General features: G+C 41.3%; 1 protein-coding gene across 3 annotated transcripts in view; it reads right to left on the reverse strand.

The window, feature by feature from the left end:
- SLC39A10 (solute carrier family 39 member 10) overlaps positions 1–24,372 on the reverse strand; it is a 69,961-nt gene that overhangs the window by 39,917 nt on the left and 5,672 nt on the right. The window contains exon 1 of one of the 3 annotated variants that reach the window (XM_054209071.1): positions 18,483–18,581. The exons of 1 other annotated variant lie outside the window; for it this stretch is intronic. In XM_054209071.1, the coding sequence (XP_054065046.1) occupies positions 18,483–18,485 (3 nt within the window). In that variant the 5' untranslated portion in view covers positions 18,486–18,581. Of the gene's footprint in view, positions 1–5,410; positions 5,600–18,482; positions 18,582–24,372 lie in introns of those variants that run through there. One more of the 3 variants, XM_054209072.1, reaches the window with a different exon arrangement.

Below are 24,372 nucleotides of genomic sequence, written 5' to 3' on the forward strand. Positions count from 1 at the left end.
CAAATCCTGCGATCTTGTATAAAACTTCCCTTGTACATTCTTAATCTGAAGAGCTTTTTATCTCACATATGCATTTTATCTCGCAACAAGACTAACCACAGGAATACTTTTACGGGACTTCATTTGATTAATGAATTTCAGACATGATCATAGTTATTCATTAACTTCCAGTATTATGCAGACTTTATCTCAAGTCTAGATCGATTTAGCTACCTAATATCATGACTACAAAACTAAGTCTCTCTGTCACTTAATCACTAAATTGAATCCATACAGAATACAATTTTCTGTACCTCTTAACAGTTCAGAAGTTACAGGGCTCTAACTCCTCCCTAGTTAATATACCACATTTCGTACATACTTGATACTTTGTTTGATACTAAGATGATGTGACCATCAACACAGAGGAAAAGGAGGGGGAGGTTTCTATAGCAAACTTCATCATAAAACTACAGACATATTCCTCACAAGTGAAAATGAGATTTCTCTTTGGGCTGCTGCTCAAAAAAAAAACAAAACAACAACAAAAAACCCCCCGAAACCCACAAACCCCAAAACTACAAACCCACAGAAAAAAGAAAACCAAACAAAACCCCAAAAAACAAACCTGGAAATTAATTTTATTAATTTTCACAGCCAAAAATTTCTAATAAACACAAGCAAACTGTGTTTGTTTGCTAGGTTTGGTAGGTTCATTTTGCTGATGTTCGAGATCTGTTCAGGAATATTTTTTACTCTGTTGCTGTCATTCACAAAGCAGCAGTAACAGGCAAATACACCTATGTTCAGGCTCTCCAGTAGACAACGCAGTATAAATTCTGTAATAGGTCCACCCGTTTTAGTAGCAGTCTAATTTTGCATTAGTAAAACCAGCAGATTTCCTTCACTCTCATCCTACTGCTTTGGAAAGCAGCAACCTACAGAAAAGGTGATAGCCAGATGAGAATGAAGCTCCTAGGTCATCAAAAGCTGAGGGAGAAAAGACAACAGCTGAGTCATTCCTCCTCTGCAGCAGCCAAGTCAGAAAACAGGGAGAGAGATGAGGCAGCACAATGGGACACCCAGAAGATGAAAACTGTTCCAGTGTAATGAACTGTGTTCCCCAGCATGGGTACAACACCCTACATATAATTTCAACGTCCCTTCTTCTCATAAGCTTTTGAGACTGACATGAGGAAACCATCTTCTCAGTCTTTCATGCTGCCTTCTAGCTTGTTGGGTATTAAAAGCTGTGCTGGGTTTGAATTATCACAAGAGGTAACACAACACAAGTGACTTCAAACTATTTTTTAACTTCTTTACTCCTCAGATTTCTATTACATCAGAAAAACTGGAGAAATGGCCCTGATACAACAGCACATGAAATATTATGAATAGCTGGACAAAATGCAGTGCATACCTTCCTTTCCTTTAGGAGATGACAGTGTAGGCAGGACATGGTTTCCAGCATTTCAATGGGTTTTTGAAACTTAAACCATTTGGTTTTGTTAGCTTTGCCTAATTGTCACACAATTCATTACCAGATTTTATTAGGTATATTTCAAATAATATCTCTGTTGCAATTTAAGAATGAGCTAAAAAAGATCTAAATTCTTTCTGCATCAGGTCTTACTTCAGGCCTTTATCAGCAAGCTAAAATTACTAGTTCTCATTTATAACAACTTGAGTAGCCCACGCCCAAAGATGGATAATTTTCATGATAAAATTAATTTAGAGAGCAATTATTTAAAACAAGTTGGACTCCCACAGAAAAACAGGAAATTATACAGGTTTTCTTCATATTAGGAGAACAGAAACTGCTCCCCGAAAGGCATAAATTATTGGTATTCACAGAACTCTGCCTGCAACTAGAGCTCGATGCTGTGAAATGTATACCTACACAAGGAACAGAACTACTGCAATTAAGCTTTCCTTCCTTCAAAGTTCTACTGACATTTTTAAAGGCGTTGAGAAAAAAGTCAGGATACTTTCATTTGACAATTCTGAAAAATACTATAAAATAACATACTATAAAATAGCAAATGTTTTGGCAGTTGATAGTGAAACTGTGAAGAAAACGGAACGTGGTTTTCTTGTTCTGGTATAATTTTCGTTGTTGACACACGCAGTTGACACACGCCTGTTCATTCTTGATTCTGTAGAATAGTTTGTAAAGATGCCACAATATTTCTACTAAGTTTCACCACAGTTAAGGACCGAATTGTAACTTACAGGAAAACTTTCCTGGAGCTTAGCTTTTAAGTAGCTTGTGTAATTTTAATTCTGTAACTCCATCTGATGAAAACACGTAACTGTTTCCAAATCCAGACTGATTTATTTTATCACTGATTTATCAAGTGCCCATCATATGTTCAAATAAACTTTGACTTCTGTAACAACTGTGACGGAGACAGGAATAACAAAGTCATTACAATAGGCACAATCATGATCAAACATTAAAACTGGACAGCCAAAGCAAACAAGTTCAATCATACTTCCTTTGGGTCTATATACACCCAAACTTGAAGCCATGTGTTCTGGGCACTAACAGTTTCTTCCTACTTGAACCAGCCACTGCTTTGCAGAAAATGTATTATGAATAGAAGGATCTAAATTACAGTCGCTTGACTGACTTAGTGAAGAGCACAAAGGAAATCTATGCCAGGTTGGATATATTCATTTTTCCATGTGTATACACTTATCTTATTTGTGTAAATCAAACTACATAGAAAGTACGTATCTCACTACGGTTTCCTACTGATTTTTCGAAAGGAATGGTTTATCAACATGCAAGGGCTAAGTACCATATGAACTCAATACCCTCCTAGTGACTTTCCAGATACAACTATAGAAGATGGATATTGTCACAATATCACATAAATCTTAGTTTAAGATCACTAATTAAAAAGAAGTATTTCCAAGCATTATAGTAGATGAAGATCAGAACCAGGATCTGTGCTTTTTCATGCAAAATGAACTTTCTGGAACATGCCTGAATTACATTACGATCCAATTTCACTAGATTTGTAATGGGAGAAACAAACGTTAAGACAGCTAAGCCTATGAGCATTATCTGGGCCACTTTAAACCACGACTCTTCTGTAATTACACATTTCATGGCTGTTTAGATACACACTCCAAACTTAGTACCTGGTTTTTATTTAAGCTAATGTGGAAAGTACAAAGACCTACATGAAAGCTACGAATAGTAATTAAAACAAACCTCATTGTTTTGAAGAATTTTTTTTTAAAAAACATAGGCAGAATCTCCTTTCATGTTGCCTATTCCAGATAGGCAGTTGTTTACCACCCTTCTACATCCACCTTCTGTGGACACTAAGGCACATTCCCACATGGAACTGCCAGCCCTTATCTTGTAAAAGATACACAATTAATTCACAGTCTATATACAGGCCCTATTATCTTTTAGAAATAGATTGCATGGCTGCATACTTTTTTCCTCAAAAGCATGTAGGTGTTGAAAGCAGTTTAAAAAGAAGCGCTGCAGGACAACAGCACCAATTTTATTTTAACAGTTGATTTAGAACAGAAAGTTAGGAACATGTAGTCGCACTGCTCTCAGCATTCTTGGGAACCAGATTAACTTTTTCACATTATTTTCTTACATTATCATACCAGAGTATTAACCTCAGAATAACCAAGTCTAATTCTTGATTTGGAGTTGAGTAGTATGCCTCACCAGCCCCCACAAAATACCTATACCCCTACACACCTCATGGAAAGCACATCCGTAAGTGAAGGAAAATCAGTGTGTTCTCTATTAAAATAGAAGTTTTAAAATGTAATAGGACACATGTTTTGTATAGAAATAGTTTTTTATGTCATTTTATCAGTTACTACTACCCAGAAGGGATACTAGAACATACCAGCCGAACACCCCAGGTATCACGTGTTAACTAGACAGCAATTCTGAATCTCTTCCACATTTCTGAAAACTAAGCAGGCCTTCCAGTGTGCATTTCTCAATGCTGTACCAGGCTTCACGTATGACAGGTTCCCTCCGTATTGTGGTACAACATCCCGTCTTGATAAAAAAAAAATTGTGATTGTTACTCCAAGACATACAGCGTTTCGAGTGCTAGAAACCAGAATTACTTCTAACTCGGGCAACTCTTCTTGCTCAGAGACAAGAGTTTAAGAGCTAGCAGGTATGAACGCTTCTAACAGAAGCCCCCCCCCAAAAAAAAAGACAAAGATAACTAAAGATTTAAAGAGTAATTTTATTCCAAGGTTTCAACGTTAAGTATATGTTTCCAAAGGATGCAGCATATGCAGTAGAGATAGTTGAGAACAGTAAATCAATTCGTTTCACTCGTGATTTCTGTGTACGGTATACTACAGCCACTGACAAGAACCTCCTGACCCTCTTTTACCTCTGTTTAAGGTTATGCGCGGGTTACTAGCCCGAGCACCATTTTTGCTAACTAGGAACTTCAAGCCAAGCAAGATTTAATCGCGTGGCTTGCTCAATATCCGCCATCACCCTTACTGCCCCCAAACAGAGCTGGCAAAATACTACCGAGAGTCCTTCACAGACACAGCTCGGAAGCTCGCCCCCCGCTCCCCCTTTTCCCCATCCCGCACACCCGCTGCACGCCACTCTCCTTACAGCAGCACCCTGTGCCACCCGGGAAGGGACACCACCTTCCGCCGGCGCTCGGGGCCTCCACGTGGCCGCGCAGACACGGCTCGGCGGGGATGGGGCGCTCCCCAACCTCGCTCCCAACAGGAAGGGGGCGAGAGGAACACGGCAAAGCCGACGCCAAGGAGCGGGCCGGCCCCGCGAGGGGAGGCAGCCCGGCTGCCGCAGCGGCCATGCCACCCGCCCCGCCGGTCGCAGCGGGAGCCCGCGGCGCCCCCCGCCCCCAACCCGCCGCCGCATCCTGCCGCCCCCCGCTCTCCCGTCTCTCCCTCTCTCTCTCCGCCCAAAACGGCGAGGGCAGTTACAGCCCCGCCGCCGCCACGTCCCAGTCCCCTCGTTAAGGGCGAAGGGGGCGGGGAGGGTTTACCTGCCGCATGGTCGACTCGAGAGGAGGAAGAAAGGGGGTGGTGAGGGGGGGGATGCGCCAGGGCCGCGGCGACGCCTCGTGCTCCGCTGCCTCAGGGAGGGGAGGCCGGGCACGGGCCCCCCCCAGCCGCCGCCCCCCCAGACCCCCGCCGGCCCCCTCCGCCCACCCGCCAACCTCCCAGCCCGGCGGCGGGTCTCGCCGCCGCCGCCGTGTCCCCCGCACGCCGCTCCGCATCGCGGGGAAGGTGGTGTCCGTTACCACCGATCGCCACCGGCTCCTTCGCCTCCTCCGCAACCCCTAATCATGCCCCCCGCCGCCAGCCCGGGGCCGGCCGCCACCCTCACCGCAGCGCCGGCCGGTTGTGGGGGAGGGAATGTAAACAAATGGGGTTTTATAGCTACCTCACTCGAGTGCCGTGTGCATCTCCCTCTCCGCTCGGTACCAAACCGCCGCGGCGCCTCCTCCTCCTCCTCCTGCAGCTCCTGCCGCCGCCGCCGATACGCTTATTCACCAACACGGCTACGCCAAAGCCCCGGCGCGCTCTCCCCACTCACCCCCTACGCACCATGCGGATCGCACTGCACGCGCGTCCCCACAGCCCGCTTTACCCAATGCGGAGCCATTTCCTCCTCTCCCCCCCCTAACCCCCCCCCCGTTCCGCTTCACTTCCCCGTCCCCTGCTCCAGCACGGACTACGAAAATGGCGTAGCGCCTGTCTCCCCCCCCTCCCCGCACACCCCCTCCCCTCCCTGCGGCGGCTTGCGCTCATCACTCAAGCGATCGGGGCCGGCGGGCGGACGCGCTGCCAGGGCAGGAAGCGGGAGGGCCCAGGCTTTGAGCCGCGCCGGCGGTAGCGGTGCCGTCTGCGCCGTCTGCTCGGGCAACAGCTCGGCTCAAGCGCTCCCGTACAACGGCCGCGGGGCCCGGGCGGCCCCCCCAAGAGCCTAGCAGCCCCCAGGGGCGGGCGGTGGGGGGGGGAGAAGCCGAGCCGCCGCCCGCGCCCCGGCGGGGGGTGCGCGGCCTGGGCCGCCGGACGCTCGGCGGGGAGCCGGGCCTGCCGCTGGAGTCGGGGCCAGGCCTTCGCGGCCGGGCCTGCGGGCGCGGGGCTGCCTGTGCTCCCGATGGCCTGGCGGGGGGGGAAGGGGCCGTGCGGGAATAAAGGGGTATTCCGTGGGTAAGAGCTTGGCTTCCCTACCGAGGTGCCTTTCTGGGAACGGAATGCGTATTAGACGAACACCCCCACCATATTTTTAAACAGAAAATCCTGTCATGAAATAACAGCAACGCTCGTCCATCTAGATGATAAACGTGCCCCCTCTTCCAGGTGGGGCCCTCATCACATTCGATACATACGATTCCTAGACAACAGCTACAGAAATAAAAAATAAACAACCCAGAAGGTAATGTATGTAAATTAAACCCCTTACTAGAACAACACCGAGGATCAGTGGGCATCTTGTTTTATAACGTAAGACCAACAATAGATCGGAGTCCTTCACATCAAATACTGTTTGGAAAAAAACAAAAAACAACCAGCTTATTTAGTAGTGGTTATTTATAGAAAGTATGTTCAAAGGCTGAAGTGCTGTCTTAGGAAAATTTCAAATAAGTTCTGGGTTGTTTCATTTTTCTTTCTGAGAAACCTGCACACAATTTTCACCACGTTTTCCTCCAAAAATAACTGATGATTCCATGGCAGGCTTCAATCTACAAGCAAATCAACCTCCCCCCTATTTGTTAGAGAGGCATGCATTTTTCTTTTAGACTCTCATACTACTGAATTGAACTAATTCATCTAATCTGTTCTAAACTTGTCCCTTTGTTAAAGCAGGTGATTCGCACCAGCATTACCCTAAGTCTGGCCTGGCAGAGTGAGAATCCAATCCTGTCCACAGTCCTATCTCAATCCAAGCCATACTCCATGGTTATCCACCCCAATAGCCTCCCAAAGTCATTATGTGAATTTTTGCTCGGTGACATATCCCTAGAAAACAAAACCAGTTTAAAATACTTAAAATGTAAAGGATTAATAGTGTATGTTCAGAAACCACAAGAAAGTTGATATCTGTAAGACCCCAAAAAAACATGTAAGCATAAAACTGAAGTCACAGTGCAAAAGAAAACCAGAGTAAACTTCTCTAGATAAGATGAATATTCATTATAATGCAGATAGCGTAACAAACTGATAACTGATAAAGACATGTAAACCTGTGGAAGTTCTGGACCTAAGGTCATATCAGCTTTGTGTGTTGTGCTACACCATATCTTTCGGTATGCGGTCCTGAATCTTTACTGAACTTTTCCAATTACTCTTTTTTTTTTTTTTCCCCCATCATTTTCATGCCCCAGTGACAGACTTTCTAATTTCAAGTCTCCTCCAATGGCTTTTTCTCTCTTTAGTATCTATTTTGAGGTGAAAAAAATGACACCTACGTTCCCTCCCTCATTTTTTCCCAAATATCTTACCAAATCGATCACTAGAATACAAAACATACTAGTCCAAAAATCTGACAAATTCTGCTCAGGTCAAATTTTAGGGACTGTTAAAGTGATTATGAGGTTCTACAACAAACTGTCACACCAGATAATTTTATATTGATTTGCATGATTTCTGCCTCAAAGGCAGGTCCTTTATCTCCCAGAATTTTTGTACAGCAAATAAAATACAGCTTGAATTCTAACATTGGTCTTTAGACACCTACTACAATACCCACTGTTCATCACTAGGTGTGACTGCTTCGTGTTGCTCTTTGGGATAGAAAGAAATCCACTGAGTGCAATGAATGTAAAAAAAAAGGTAAAGTTTTGTATCTTCTTTCTTCGAGTTTATTCTGAGTGAATTGTACATGCTAATAAAATAGAGCATGTGGGGTTCATTAGCTTTTCTGAACAAAATTCAAATGATATAAAAATCTCATAAAAAACAAAATCAAGAACTCCAGTAAGAGCGCTACAATAGATGAATTGAAATTTAGATGTTTAATACAGAAAGGTCCTTTAAAATTTCAGGATTGATTGATTTCATACTAGTTTTACTGTATTTAAAAAGCTTAGAAAATTTAGGGAGGTGGGTAAGGAAGCTTTTCTGAAGGCAACTTTGCCTTATTGTGGAGGTACTGGTCCTGTATAGCTATTTTCTAGAGATTCACACAAACAAGATGCACCAATAAAAAACAAATCTCTATATTAGTGTTTTCTCTATGCAGAAGTCCTCTCCAGCTGTTGCTCCAACATGTATCTGTGTAGTTTAAATCCAGAAGGGACCCTTCCTAGGCCTGCCAGCACTATGAGATAGAGTATCCTTTCCCGTAGGAAATGAGAGTCTCATTTGTGTTTGGAGTTAGGCTGTGGCCTTCCCAGTTAGTCTGCTCGGTGCTTTGCTCTTGATACATTGGAAAGCCTGTTTGTATCTAGAATATTTTCCCTATACTTGTACATTGTATCTTGCCATTAGGTTACTTCTCCGTAGTTTTAATCATATATTTTAGTACAAGAACTGCTCACACATCAATATTTAAAGAAAACAAAGTATGAGTTTCTGTACCTCGGCTTAAGGAACCCAGAACAAAAACTATTAAATCAGGCATTCCTATGAAAAGCATGCAGCTGAGAAGTATGCTTCCCTGTAAAGCGTGCGGAACAACTTTCTGTGCTGCAGGGAAGCTGGTACACCAGAGCAGGGTAGCCAGCGCTGCGAGAGTGCTGATAGCTTGAGATAACACAAATATACGCAGCAAATCCAGGTTGACTTTTCAAGCTTCAAACAGAATTATACATTACTGTACTTTTAGAACAGAACTGTCTTTTTTCTCCCCTCTCCTCTCAGGGCACTTACTTGCTGAGTAACACTGCGTGGTACCCGCTTGTACGTTGGGCTGCAGGAATAAATCCTGTCAAAAAATAATGTAGAAGGGCTTGGGGTAAAATGCTGCAAAAGCAGATTGTGGCTTCTAGCAGGGCTCTTCTCAAGATGGGGTCCTGTCCAGAGGCACATGTCCAGCTCCAGTACAGTGCTATGATCTCTTTCCAGTACCCCGTGGACCTGATGCATGTGGTCAGCAGACCCCCGTTTCGGTCAGCTAGCTGTGTTGGCACAGAAGACGGTAAAGGAAGAGACAGGATATAGTGTCACGCTTCAGTTGTGAGACACAGGCCTGAAGAGAAGATGTGAGAGATTCGACAGAGTTTGACAGATCTCATACACCCATTTCTCTTCCTGTCCTCCCTTGTAACAACCCAATTGCATGTGAGGGATAGAAGGTTTACATATATATGTATACGCATAAGTAGTTTGTTTAGAAGCAAGATTTTCCTCACTATTAATTTACCCCCTAAAGCACAAGTCTCTGGCAAATTCAACTTTTTTGGTTGAAGAACCCAACTTAATTTTCTTACTTTTGAAATATTGGTGTCTCAAGAAAAAGCCAAGATGATGACTTGAAACACCAACTTCCTCCTTTATTTGAAAACACCTTATCCAAAGATTTAATCAGAATTTAGGGTAGTTTGAATGCCAACATAGCTGCGTTTGTGGTATATATGTTACATGTATATTTTCTTTCCCGTTCTTTAAAACATTTTTCTAGCTTCTGTCCTTGCCTTTCATTCATTCTAAGAGCCTGAATAAAAGTCAGAAATGCCATTTCTTATTGACAATGGCCAACAAGTATTATTCAGCTTGCTAAAGAGATTAATGGAGATTGCAAGTGGCAGAATTAACCTTGAGGATGCAGAGAATGGCTAACAGAGCACAGCTATTGTTGCCAAGCAGAAAGATTTTACCAAATGCCTTAGGAGGGAAAGAGCTTTGCTACAGGAGAGTTTGCTCAGAAGTGCACTAAGAAGAGCTACTGAAGTGAAATATCAGGAAATCAAACAGGAAACGCTTTCTTTCCTCATTATCTGATTTCCTAATCAGGATCTCAAAATAAAGACCTGTTGACAGTTATCTCTTCTGCCTTGAAATTACCGATGTACTTACTATATCACCATATGTGGTTAGCTGTGTCGTACAGATTTACTTGTACCTTCACTATTTGGTATAGTGGTTTGATTTGTACTCATTCCCAGGCTACGTAAAAGGACACTGAGATCGGGTGCCGAAGCAGCTAAACTTTGCTTATGGCAAGGACGTAAATTAAGGTGTTTAAGCATCAGGGTGAGCTTAAATACCACTACAAGCAAGTAGTGATTCTGTGATTAAAGCTCATGCTTGGAAATAGGCAGTGATGTTCTCTGGGAGATTTCACTGCCTCAGGACTACTTGGCTTTTTTTGCAATGAATTTAAAGCCCAGGTTTTTTTAACTCCGAGGTCATATATAAAAACAGTACTTTTAGTAGAGAGTATATATGCTTTTTTCACATTCCTGCTAAACTGGGTGTTCTCGTTTAAGCCTTTGCTTGGCAGATTTGTTTAGTTAGTTCTAATTGGTTTCAACTGTATAAATTCCAATGATAATTCAAAGTAGACCTGGCTAGTTTTGCACGAAGTAGAAAGTATAATTTGAATGTTTCTTTACTCATAAGATGGGACAAAAATGGAAATCCATCTGAGGTTTTTTTTTCTTTTTTCTTTTTTTAAAACAATTCTTGCCCTTCGTCTCTTACAGGAACATGCAAATAGTCCCCTGTTCGGACAGTATATATACATGTATGGGCGTATGTGTAGATCTTGAAGCAAAAGCACTGATTTAAATGACACAGTCTGTGTTAATTCGAAATATGGTACTAGTATAAATATTGACAGAAAATTAGTTTAAACAGAAACTCATTATTTTTATTTTAAACTTGCCAAAACAAGATACAGGTTTTAAAGATCTTTTTTTCAGAAGTTTTTGAGTCAGTCCCTTTGTGGGAAAGGGCTAGGCTTTTTGGTTTTGTTTTCAAACACAAAACTGACATTTTTAGTGAAAAAAAAATATGTCTTTCATTGGCTCTAGACTTCAGGTTACATAAACATCAAAGGATATAAGCAAAAGGGTGTGATACTGCGGCAACAACTGAACTACTTTTTTCACACAAAGCTTTTTTCTGCAATATGGAAAAAAGCCAATACGACTCGTAGACCTTTGGTTAGTTTTGCAAACACTAGTACAGCTTATCCACAGGAAAACTCTTGCTTGGCAAACTTTACTTTATGAAATGAGTCTCCCTTTGTTTTGCTATTATTTGTTTTATACACAACTTGCCAGCCTTACTGCCTGAAGCAGCCAAAAGCCCTTTCATTGGATCTGAGACACACGGGATTTGCTGGTAGCAGGACTGGGATGAGATTCAAAATGGAAGATATTAGAAAGCAAGAACAGTGTGCCGCAGCCTCCTTCCTCTCTTGCAGACTGGGGTTTATTTATTTTTCTCCCTTCCTTCCTGCCTGTTGAAAACACCTGTATGCACTGGTTGCAGAAAGATCTCGTCTTCATACCAAAGGATACGACCCAGACTGTGTGCTTTGTCATGTGCATAGTTGATACTGCTCTGTCATGCCTTTTCCTCTTTAGCCTTTCTCTTATTATAACAAGCAAGCAGAACATAGGTTTTGGATTGACATATCTCATCGGGTTATGAGATTATTATGGGTTTTTTTAGGACAACACAGTAAAAATGTCATGATGGGACAGAAAGGCCAGTCAGCTGCTTCCTTCAGCACGAGGCTGGGGTGAGATATTGCTGAGCACAAAGAACTTCTGGTCATGTCCATAGAAGAGCTCTGTATCAATAAATATAGGATATTCTCTGCTGGAGCTAGGCAGGGTTCAAAACATTAAACAAAGCCGTGTTGACCAGCTGGGTGGGATAAACTGAAAATTCCTCTAAAACGTTTACACTTATGAAAGCAAACTGGATTGATTCCAAAAGTGACTGACCTCACCAAAGAGGAAATATTGACTTTAATGCAATCTTTTTACATGCTGAGGAACTTGTTTTACGCCCTTTTCTCAAACAGAATGGAAAAATTTAATGATACTGTCCCTGGCATTATTTGAAAGAATCAGTGAGCAGATTAAAGTAAGAAAATGAAGTTCAGTATCTTTTATGTCAGTCCCTGCCAATTTTTCACCACTACTTTGGTGACTGGCAGTCTTTATATGTGAACTAGACTTAGCTGAATAATACAAGCGTAGCTCTTCTAAAGCTAGATTTTATTCAGCTCTGTTGCACATAGAAGTGGAAATGACAAATTTTAAACTCCTGCAATTCCTCTATTACCAGCAGGCAGAATCAGGAAGCCAAGACATCCTTAAGTTACTGGCTGCCTGTTTTGAATACCTCATGAAGGACTGATCGACTACGAAATTTCAGCAGTGGAAAGGGGAGTCAATATGAGCTATTGTGGACATGCCTCAGTAACTTAAGGTTGAATGAACGGGTAAGGACGTTGTACAGCCTCATCCCTTCTTAATCACAGATCCGAAGCCTCAAGGGGATACCTACAGAGAAGACAGGAGACAAGAACATGCACTGGCAGGGAAAACAAAGAAAGATACTGTTTGCAGAAATAAAGCAAATTATCAAACGGCTGTTTTGTTGTTTTGTTTGTTTTTCTTTAAATCAACTATACCAATTACAAAATTTAAAATTAACAGAAAGTCTCTCAAAATCAAAATTATTGAAGACTGGCCCACAGTTCAGGGAAAGAGTTGGCTTAAGCTTAGCTGTGTTTATCCTTCCATGCCTGATAATTACGTAAGTGGGAATTATAGTGAGCAGTAGGATGCTGGCCTTCAGGGTGCCATCAATGTTAAAAGTACATGAAATGGCTTGAAATGTCAGCATGTATTGAAGTTGTTGGGGTTTTTCCCCATGATTTACATTTTTGTACTTGCTACACCCGTATTCCACAATGTGAAAGCATGTTAAAAACCCCCATTTCTACAGAAAATAAATAAGGAAGCACCAGGACAAGTATGAATGACGTTAGGAAACACTCTGATTTCCGAATCTACAGAAAATAAACAAGGAGGCACCAGGATGAGTACAAATGACATTAGGAAACACACTGATTTCTGGATCTTTAACTACAACCATTTAACAATACTACTAGGCGCTGCAGCTTTTTTTTCCCCCCCCCATGTTATTGCTTCAAAATGCTGCAAAGAGTTGGATGGTAATTGCAGTTTTAATGACACAAGTAGGAGTATGAATTTAAGCGTAAACAGCTACGAAGAAGAGAGTAAACTTCATCTGATACACAAAAAGATGAAGCATAGGGACACATAGAATATGGTCTAAATGCCAAGAGATGTGAAAATCAGAGAGGAATACCAGTGAAATTATATAGAGAGTCAGGCCAAGTGGATGCTGCACAGCTAGAAGCTGGGAAGTGAGGCAGAGAAATGGGGATGCCTGTTTCATTGCTATTTCTCATCTGCATGACTTAGCACCCTCACTTGGTGCCTCTTGCTGTAAACCAGTAGTAACTCCACTGAGAGCAAGCTGTAGCAGCAGAAGGATAGAGAAACACGGTGATGAATAAATCCCATTCTCCTTTAGAAAAGGAAGAGAAGTTTTGAAGCATTTCCTTGAGCAAGCACGGGACTAGCGAGACTGCTTGTGGAAGAGAGGATATGGTCACGCTTCTTTGCTGACATGTCAGGTGATGCATTTGTCACACATTAGAGCACCAAGAGAGCTCTGAGAAAACTCAAGGGTGGGAATGCCAGTAAACAAGCAGGGAGAAAATAAAGCCATTTCTGTAATGGTTGAGTTGGGCTAACATTGCTGAGATAACTAGCGGACTGTCAAACTCAGGGGGAGCAAGCCAGTCTAAGACAAACTTAGTGGCAGTTTTGTCAACAGTGAAATTGGAAAGAAAGAGGAAAAAAAAGCTTGAGAATGCTTAATTTCACTCACACTATTTATGTGTTTCCATCCTTCTCAGGTAACCTTCCCTTCTCATATCCTTTGCATCTCACTTTATAAATATAACTAAAAATTCAAAGGGTTAACTCACATGAGCCTCTGTGATAACTCTAGTGAAATTCTTGTGGACTTCTCCAAGAAAAACATATGAGTTAGAGTTCATGAGTTTTGTTGGTAAAGCAGTGCATTCCAAGGATATTTAAAATACAATGCTGAACAGCAAAAACTGTTATTTATAAATGGTTAATATTATTGAATCCATACCAAAATGTTCCACAAGCATACAGTGATGCAACGCAAGGCTGAAAATTAATTGAAAAAGAAAACAAATATTACTGCCTTTTGGACAGGTGGGGGCAAAATTCAAGGTCTTGGGAGTGAACTACTATTTGCTTTTTCACGTAATCGCGGTGCCATTTCTCAATATGTCAAATGTGTTTGCTTGTGGAACTGCTTCCTACAGGTGGCTTTCTCTAAACATGTGAAGAGTACACCGGTATAACTTGTGAACAGTTTTTCAGTATAAGTTACTGTTGAAGTTTCTTAGCTATTTCTTAGAAGACAAAAAATCACCCATGAAGGTGCTTCACCCTCTTCATATATTAAAGTGAGTAGCTTTTGGCTATCAGACCACTTATGTAGTTACCTAAACCTAGTACCTTAACACAGTAGTTCGAATCATAGCCTTACTTTGAACAGTACTTACTTCAGAGAATCAACTTTTTCTCTTTTTTTTTGCAGATAGTTTAGTGTAAGTCTTTGTACCTGTGTAAACGCTGCAATTTCATTCACATTTTCAGAATTACTTTTCTATTAATTGTTACATATATGAGACACAGATCCATGGGATTAATTGCAAGTGAAATCTGAAGTTTGAAAGCCTGTAACCTATCAAATTTCCAGTTCACTGAAATCCTGAGAGTAAGTTTCTGAACAACATAATATCCTTTGGCGAATCAATATATGTAATGAAAAGAAGGAAATTGTACACAGGAGCTTCAAGATGTTGTTTCTTAAAACTAACTGGAAGCTAAAACGAAAGTCAGTACTTTCTAATAATTTGCAAGGAAGCTTGGGATAAGAATGTTTTAGGCAAGGCAGTTACTTGAAAAGCGACTGCTCGGGGCTCCCCGGCTCACACGTACCTGGGCTGAGCTGGCTCATTGCCAAATTCCCAGGTGAAGCAGAGGCCAGATTCTGGGAAATTCTCATCCCAAAACCAGTTTATGGAGTTTTACTTAAGTTTATCTCAAATGACCGAAAAGTATTTAGTTTGGACAGTGTGATTCCAGGGTAACATTATTTATATTACAGGGCGTGTCAAATTCATAGCATAAGAATGACAAGAATTCATTGCTGTTTTTCCAAGGGTGCTTCAGTTTTAATGTAATCTACACTTCATACCCTAAAATAAAGGTATACAATTTTTGTCCCCATTATCTCAGTATCACAGCTATCGCTAATTAGGCAAGACCAGCCTTGATTGCGCAGCTTCTTAACAGCAGTGAATCAGAAAACAAACTGCCAGCCATGATGCACCTCCGTTCCTGAGAGCAGCACGCGCATGTTACAGAACGGATCAGTCCACTTACACAATGCTGAGTGCCAACTTCATCATTCAGGACAGCAGTGTCTGATTCTTGTCACTTGTCTCTTTCTCCTCTTCCTCATTTACAGGAGGGAGAGACTGCATGGCCTATAGTCACTTCTCTCAACAGGAATAGTTGCTATCTATGCAGTTTCTTTTTTGAACTAAGGTATTTTTAAGGAACTGTTTGAACGCGGGGGTTTTTATTGTTATTTATTATTATATTGAAATTGAACCTTGAGCTAGTAAAAACAATATTATGGTAGCGCTCTAGTTCTAAAACCAGAGCTGCAGTTTTCACAGGAGGACACTTCAAATTGCTGCACAAAACTTTTAAGTGCTGAGCACTGAGATGTGTGCAGTGTACAAGCCCCACGTACTGCAAACAGTGAAGTAGCAGAAGGCTATTTTTCAGAGGTTATTGGTGAGAGTTTTAATTGTAATTGAAAACTTAATGCAGATTTTTGCAGGGAAGGATGGGGTGGATCAAAACTACTGCAACTTTTGCTATTTTTTTTTTTAATGCCACTTGTGTTGCACTGTGAAACAGCACAGAAGCAGCATTCATCTGAAAAGTCAATGATCTCCTGAGGGCTAAAAACAGAGTGTCTTCATGCTAATATAACCTGATCAGTAATCATTCAAGAAAGCTGAGCGTAGGGAGGAAATAACAAGACTTCAAGAATTTGGCAGAGGCAGATGGAATTGCCCCAAAACATCTCTGTCTATTCATTGCACCCAGAGCAATTCTGTCTTCATCGGGTATCCCACAGCTTTCTGTCTTGCTATGGCTCATGTTCAGCCCTTTGTCTGGAACAACCAGCGAGGTCACACAACCGTTTTTGATTGTAATTCTATCTAAATAAAGACAACATAGAACTTTGCTCTCTTGTCCTCAGAAAGTCTGCTTTCCTAAAGTCTGGCATATAGCGAAAGTGACTTGGCTACAGAAATCTTTTCAGAGACAATTCAGTCTTCATAAAGCAGTGGTTTGTATTTTCAAGAATCTCAGCAAAAGGAGCCCACCTTTTTGTTCCCAACGTGACTTAAATTTATGATCTCATCTGTGCAGAGGCCCCAAAGAGACAGACATGTTGGTTTCCAGTTGTAGAAAACCAGGCCAGCAATTTCGTTCCTTCTGGAGACAGCATTGCCATGTCATTTTCTGACAGTCTGTACTTCAACAGAACCTACTCTGTAAGGCAGGTGGAAAAAACATCTGACAATGTAAATAACAACTCATCTACTCTTTAGGTAGAGCAGAAAAGAGCAGCGTACTACTGTGTTCTGTAACCTGTGCTGGGGTGGGGCTCATGGGTGGATGAAACTGGACTTTTTTTTTTTTTAATGGTCTGTGACACCAGGATATCTTGGTGTAATAGAAGAGAAGGAGAGAGGATTGACAGCAAGCTCCTGGTTGTGTGCGCGCATTTTGGTTTGTTTGTTTTGGTGTGTTGTTTTCCCAAAAAAAGTCTGTCTCTTTAATGATGCCAGAAAAAATATGCATTGGTTGTCTGTGCTGGTGGTGAGGTGTGTGCAAGATAGGGACAGTCATGTTCACAACAGACCACTTGTAATGCTACAAATCCAAACGTATTCAATCTAGAAGATGCTCTAAAATAGATTTCCACCTCTGAAGCAGTCTTCCCTCTCTGATTCTTTCTTCTCTCCTCCAGTTCCTCCTACTGCTATTACCAATGCAGCTCCAGAAAAATCATGTCAATATTAGGGCATGACCAAATTGTCATTTGTTTTGAAGGTCAGGGAACATAGTGCTTAAACTAGCGCTGATGGTCCCTCTGTGACGGCATTTGCCAAGGCGGAATCGTAACTGCATAGTGACAAGTACAGAGGAATCAATAGGAAAAACAAATCTGTTGCTGATAACGGCTCAACTGTAAAACTTAACCTATTTATGTCTCTTCACTGTCCAGTCACTCTTCTCACTGCAAGCCTTTGAAGTCTCTAACCACTGACTGTTATTACATAGCATCTCTCAGACAGCCATGCCCTGGTGATGTAGAGGACATAGAATATACACGTGCTCTGTTTCTGGGATACAGATAAGAAATAGTCTTCACAGAATTAAGTTTTAAAACAGTTTTCCTTCAATATCATACAGGAAGAAGCAGCTTGAGAATGCTTTCCTATTTGATGCTTGCATAGAGACACACACCGGAACAGCCTTTCACTACGCCGCTGAAGTTAATGCCCTAATAAAACCAGCTTCTCCTCAAATGGGCTTTGTTTGCTTTAGCCTGACTTTATTTTCAGGGGATTAAAGCTTAGCAACAATATTTGTATGGTCTTGAAACTTTCTTCTGTTTTCAGAAAAAAAAGCACTTTGTTAATATAAGTTTAGAGAGCAGGCAAAAAAATTTCCTTTAGTTTCACTTTGCCACATTCTAGGAGAAGTGAATCAGACACCAGAAACCTCCCACAAAAAAAGCTGACTGCTAGACCTTTTTTAGAGAACTTTCAATGTTGATCTTTAACAAAGGTATAAAAAAAGTTGTACATAATTTTGAGATACCTATAGCAATACTACTTTGTTGAGATGTTTGAAGATAGGATTTAATACAATTTAGTCTTAAGTACTGCAAAGCATCCACAAACTACAAGGTAGGAATGATTACTGAAGTGCTTAAAAAACAAGCAAGCCACAGCAAGTGACACAATTTTCTTCTTTATCCATGCACTCAAAACATATACATTATCTTTGGCAGAAAGTTGCTTTCCATGTGACAAGTCTGTGAGCTGTCGGAAAAATTGACACTGATGTTCAGTAGGGAACAGCGAGTCCTGTGGAGACAACGGGATGTAAGACTTTCCTCCCTCCGCCCCGCATTGTGCTTGTGGCTGGTGGAGTTCCAAGAGAATGTGGAAAAAAGATTATTTGGTTTCTATTACCCTGAAGCAATAATTTCCAGTAGTCACTTAGTGAACATAAAGGAAGACTGCTTGGTTTAATTTTTTTCCCTGAAAATGATGATAAAACAAGTTTATAAAGAAACATGGTACTTACCATTTCTCAGGCTCCAATTCAAGAGTTTAAAACATATTGCTGGCTTTACACAGGCAAATATTTACCTTGACTCAGTTGCTTTGTAGCTCTTTTCAAATCAATGGGAATGTAAATGTGCTATGAGTGAGGCACGTGCTTTAGGGTCTTGCTGAATCATGTCCTTTGCATGTCACAATCATTACTGAAAAATGTGGTTGTGACCATACACCAAATTAGGACAAGAAAATTTGTTATGGAAGGTAGAACGTGGCAGAACATGAGGCTGGTGTGCATGCAAATGTGTGTGCCTGTGTTTCCTGCCATAAGACTACCAGGCAGTTAGATCTTTTCCAGATTCTGCCATTTCTGGAGGAGTCCTAGGTCCTAGAATCCAGGCAATTTGAAAGCCACATTATTTCTTTAGATATGTTGCATGCAAATTTAAAAAAAAAAACAAAACAATCTTGATTTCTGCCAGGTATGTGACACCATAACAACCACCATAACAACATAACAAATCTGTTTTTTTATGAAATGCTTTATACATGTTGAATTCAGTATGAACCAAGACGACGTTGTTTCTTTCTCTATTTGATAGCAACATTTAAGCCTCTCTAGTACACAGAGAAGTATACATATACTGCTCCCAAATATTACATGACTCTATGAGAAAAGCAGTATACCAGACAACTGATGCAAAATGTACTAAGATGAATGTGCTCACTTCAAGAAACTCTGGATTAAACTGCAAAGTTAGTTTTGTTTCTCAAGTTTCAGTTTCAATTGAGATTTTTTAAAATGACAATGGAGAAGAAAAATTATAAAAGATAAACCCAACATCTACAATTAATCAGTAATGCATAGCTATCGTTAAATGGCATGGCTTTGTTTCTTTCCCATCTTTGCACATGAAAAAAGGCTCCCTTCCCTCTCACCCCTTCAAGAAAATTGCTTTAGCTTTTCATTTCTTTGAGCCAGCACAGAAAATTTCTGGGTATATTTCGTTGTAAGCAGCAAGGTGTTTATTGCTTTCAACTGCCAGAAGTTGTTGCTGAAAAGTATGCAGCTTAGACATCCCAGAAATTATGTGCTGTCTGCTTTAATACACTGCCTCTCTGCTTTGCCTTCATTTGCTCATGTTCGTATTATTAGCCTATAATTATTAAGTCCAGTTTACTCATGATGACAATTCTGTGTCAAGAAAAGCCTTTCTATTTCTGTGCTGAGGAGATTTAGGCAGAACATTAAATTTAAAAGCAAGCTGCCACTTTGTAGAAATTTTCTGTTTGCTCTTTGGGGCCCGCTCCCATAGTTCAGCTGAAGGAAAAGCCTAAGTGGAGTTGGCAAGGGTAGCAGGAGAATGAAGCTGCTACCATACATATTGTCCAAAAGGCAGGAGCTGAGGCTTCAGACACATTGAGCCACGTGTACTAGCCTAGTCTCTACAAATAAATGAAGTACAAGCCCCTCCCCCAAGAATAAACAAACAAGATACCACTATTAAAAGGACACATAAAAGAGAATAAATAATACGAACTAAATACAGAGGGAGACTGTGATATGTCCAAAAGCGTAGGTACTTGTATTTTTGCAGGAGTTTAGGTAAGTTTCTTATCATTACTTTGTGTTTATGTTAACAATTTGCTAAGTTTCAAATCCACAAACATCTCTTGGTTTAAATTTATAGGAAGCAAAACCTACATTTCAATCTGCTGACTGGCACCATATAAGTTTAGTTGGAAGTCAGTGACGAGTGGTGTTCCCCAGGGGTCAGTACTGGGTCCAGTCTTCTTCAATATATTCATCAATGACCTGGATGAGGGGATAGAGTGCACCCTCAGCAAGTTTGCCGATGACACAAAGCTGGGGGGGTGGCTGACACACCGGAAGGCTGTGCCGCCATGCAGAGAGACCTGGACAGGTTGGAGATCTGGGCAGAGAGGAACCTTATGACATTCAATAGGGGCAAGTGTAGGGTGCTGCACCTGGGGAGGAATAACCCCATGCACCAGGACAGGTTGGGGGCTGACCTGCTGGAGAGCAGCTCGGTGGAGAGACCTGGGAGTCCTGGTGGACAACAGGGTGACCATGAGCCAGCAATGTGCCCTCGTGGCCAAGAAGGCCAATGGCATCCTGGGGTGCACCAAGAAGAGTGTGGCCAGCAGGTCGAGGGAGGTCATCCTCCCCCTCTACTCTGCCTTGGTGAGGCCGCACCTGGAGTACTGTGTCCAGTGCTGGGCTCCCCGGTTCAAGAGGGACAGGGAACTGCTGGAGAGGGTGCAGCAAAGGGCTACAAAGATGATTAGGGGACTGGAGCACCTCTCTTATTAAGAAAGGCTGAGGGACTTGGGTCTCCTAAGTCTGGAAAAAAGACGGCTGAGGGGGGACCTTATCAACACTTATAAATACTTAAACGGTGGGTGTCAGGAGGATGGGGCCAGGCTCTTTTCAGTGGTGCCTGGGGACAGGACAAGAGGTAATGGGCACAAACTTGAGCATAAGAAGTTCCACCTAAACATGAGGAGGAACTTCTTTACCCTGAGGATGACAGAGCACTGGAACAGGCTGCCCAGAGAGGTGGTGGAGTCTCTGTCTCTGGAGACATTCAAAACCCGCCTGGACGCATTCCTGTGCAACCTGCTCTAAGGTGACCATGCTCTGGCAGGGGATTGGACTAGATGATCTCCAGAGGTCCCTTCCAACCCTATGGTTCTATGAAATTGTTCTTGGAACACATGTAATTTCAGATCCAGAACTGTAGTCCTGGAATTTGAGCAATGCCTATTACCAGAAAAGGCACTTTGTTTTACAAATAAAACACTACTTAGAAACTCAAATGTAATACCTTTTTTTCTTTTTCTTTCCCTGCCCCTCCCCCCCCCCCCACCCAGCAAGATACATGAAGCCTGAACCAGCAATAAGTTCTTTGAGGTTTCATGAGAATGTGCTGAAAGGAATAGCAGCGCTCTGTTCATTCATCTTTGCAAGAGTAACTACAATCTTGTTTAGCCAGTTCTTTTGGTCATCTTTCCCTCCTAATTTTTAAGATTAAAAATATTAGGTTGCTATTTAGTTTTCTTGCTTGACCTAGCAGTGCAGCACACTAAAGAGAAACCATTGATACTGGTTTCATAGAATTCCTGAACCATGACAGTAGACTTAAAGTTGGACTGCAGATTATTTGAAGCTGCCTCACATTTGACTGACTACGCCATTTTAGCATGAGCTTTGCAAGTTTTTATGGGAATCTTTAAAATGTATTTTGAATCAAGTTATGCAGCATAGAAAGTGAAGTCATGACCACTTACAGAAGACCAAAACATTTAGACTGTGATACCCAAAGACTCTGCTAATACCAAGAATCAAAGCCCAGAGCCACTTTTCTAGCTATAGTGCATGATGTTACGATGTTAACTAAAAACTAAAACCTGAAGCTCCCATGAATTTTGGTAAAAAAAAGAACTGGGTCTAACTATTGAATTCTATGCTTAATGTCTTCAAGGCAGTTTATAATAATTTTGATAGGAAAAACTATTAATTTGGACAAACAGCTTTTCCATATCTAAGTCATTACTACTCCAGCAATGTCTGGAGATTTACAAGAATGTCTTATTAGCTTTAGCTCAAACTAGCTCAGCTCCTTTTTCAAGGATCAGATCTCTCCACTTACAGTCAAAATGGATTCTGATTCTGTTTCACTAATGCTTAGACATGCTTAAATCTAAAAACATTTAATGCAGAGATGGAATCAGGGTAAGTGGTCTTGCCAAAGAATGGATCAAGCATCTTATAATTAAGGAAATAACATATTTTAATGAGTTCAGAGGTGGAATCTTACTAGATTGCGGCAGCACAGCAGGAATAGAAAACTAGCTGTGCCCTGAGGAAGGCTTTGAAGCTGAAGCACAGGAAGACACGTTCAGAGAGCAGTTAGCTCAGCCAAACCTAATTAGGTATGCAGCATTCAGCTTCTTAATAGACTCTGTCTTCATTGATTGACGCTTCTCATATGAACAGGTTTTTTTATTAGAAAATTGGGGTTTTACCAGATAGATTAAAGATCAATGACCTGGAAATGAATTATAGTCTCTCAATTTATCTGGTATAAATCTGAAAAATTTATGTATTTAACTTCGTATTGTCAAGGATAAATTCTTTCCCACATTCTTTCCAGAGTGGAATATCTGTTGTAGGAGTAACTGGTTTGTTTTAGCATTTCTCTCAATGGTTGCACATTAGCTAAAATAATGGTATTTTCTTCTATTTCCTTACTTGAAACTTTTATTCATACATTCAACTCTAAGCTACACACCAAAGAGACTTTGCAAATTTAAAATTGCAACATTAAAAAAACCCTCCAAAATACCCTTTATGTATTTATACTTTAAGAAACACAAGAACACAGCTTACAGCGTTCCCCCAAAGATACAAATGGACACTATAATTACTGCTCTTTTTCCTGTTTCAGTGTCCTGTGAATTCTTCTGGGTAGTTTCTATTTACTTATGGGGTACAATGGTTTAATGTTTTCAAATATAGTGATTTGGGTTAATAATACCTTACCTAACACTTCAAGAATAAATAGAAGAAACAGTAAATTTATTTAACATTGAAAAATAAGCACAAAATTTGCTTTTATTATGGTTTAGGCTGAGCTGGCCACTAAATGAATGACAGATTCTTTTAACATCTCCCGTCCCAAAAGAGAAGAGAGAGAGAATAAGGGAGAGACTTACGGGTTGAAAAGAAACCAAAACTACTTTAATGAAATGTGAAACTAAACCTATTAACAATAAAAAGAAAAGATAATAATATTAATAAGAAAAAAAGAAAACATATATCATATATACAGAACTAATATTGAGCTCCCAGGATGACGATTATGTCACCAGCAGGCCCTGGGAAAGTCCCGAACTGGACTCAGCGATGGACAGGAGCTGGATTCAGGAATGCATGGATCACACTCAAAGGCAAACAGAGTCCTCCTAGGATGCTGGCCATTGAAGAAAGAGGCTAACCCTTTTGATCCCTCAGCTTTTATACTGAGCATGATGCAGATGGTATGGAATACCCCGTCGGGTCAGTTTTGGGTCACCTGTCTTATCCACTCCTCCTCACAGGTGCGACCCCTCTACACTCTTCCGCTTCTGACCCTCCAATGTGTCACATAAAGTTAGCTGACCTTGGTAGTTACAGCAGTAAGTGTAAGCAAGGGCCTCTTTGCTTACTGTTCCTTGGTATTAACTATAAACATTGGACCTTATCTGCTAGAAGCAGACAATGTCTGAAAAATATGCTGTTAATTTCAGAGAGTGCATTCAGTTAGAAAACACTTAACTGAAAAGTAAAACTACTGAAAAGAAAATTGGTTCTGTTCTATCTCAAACCAGGACAGGCTGTTAAGGGTCTGAGTTTTTCAGGTTGAATTTTTGGACACAGAATGACTTACAGGAAAAAGAAAAACCCATTCAGGCGGTAAAGCTGTGTTTTTAATTCCAGGAGTGATCTGTCTTTCTCTGTTAAAGAGGAGATGCTGGATGTTGCATTTGTAGACTAGCCTAATTCCACTATCAGCAGGAGCTGCCTTCTTGCAGTAACAGGAGTAGTGCTTCACTGGAGAGGACTGATACCCCAATCTCTGCAAAGCCAAGGTGCTTTCTTTTGTGTGAGAGACGAAGGTCTAAGGTTAAGCCAATAATTACACCAGAGAGATATGAATCTAATAGCATTGCAGGGATGTCCTTCATCTTAGGAGTCAGTCACAGATTTGCCTCTCTTGAACTACAAGTTTTACCTTCTGTTCTTCCTTCTGGCTGATGAAGACTTTTATTCAGGTGCAGATTTACTGAAGGTGGTGTGTGAAAGTGGGCTACTCTAACTCTCCTCTTAGTTCTGCCTCTTGTTGTTTTCC

This window comes from Rissa tridactyla, chromosome 7, assembly GCF_028500815.1.
Source record: "Rissa tridactyla isolate bRisTri1 chromosome 7, bRisTri1.patW.cur.20221130, whole genome shotgun sequence".
Classification (NCBI taxonomy): domain Eukaryota; kingdom Metazoa; phylum Chordata; class Aves; order Charadriiformes; family Laridae; genus Rissa; species Rissa tridactyla.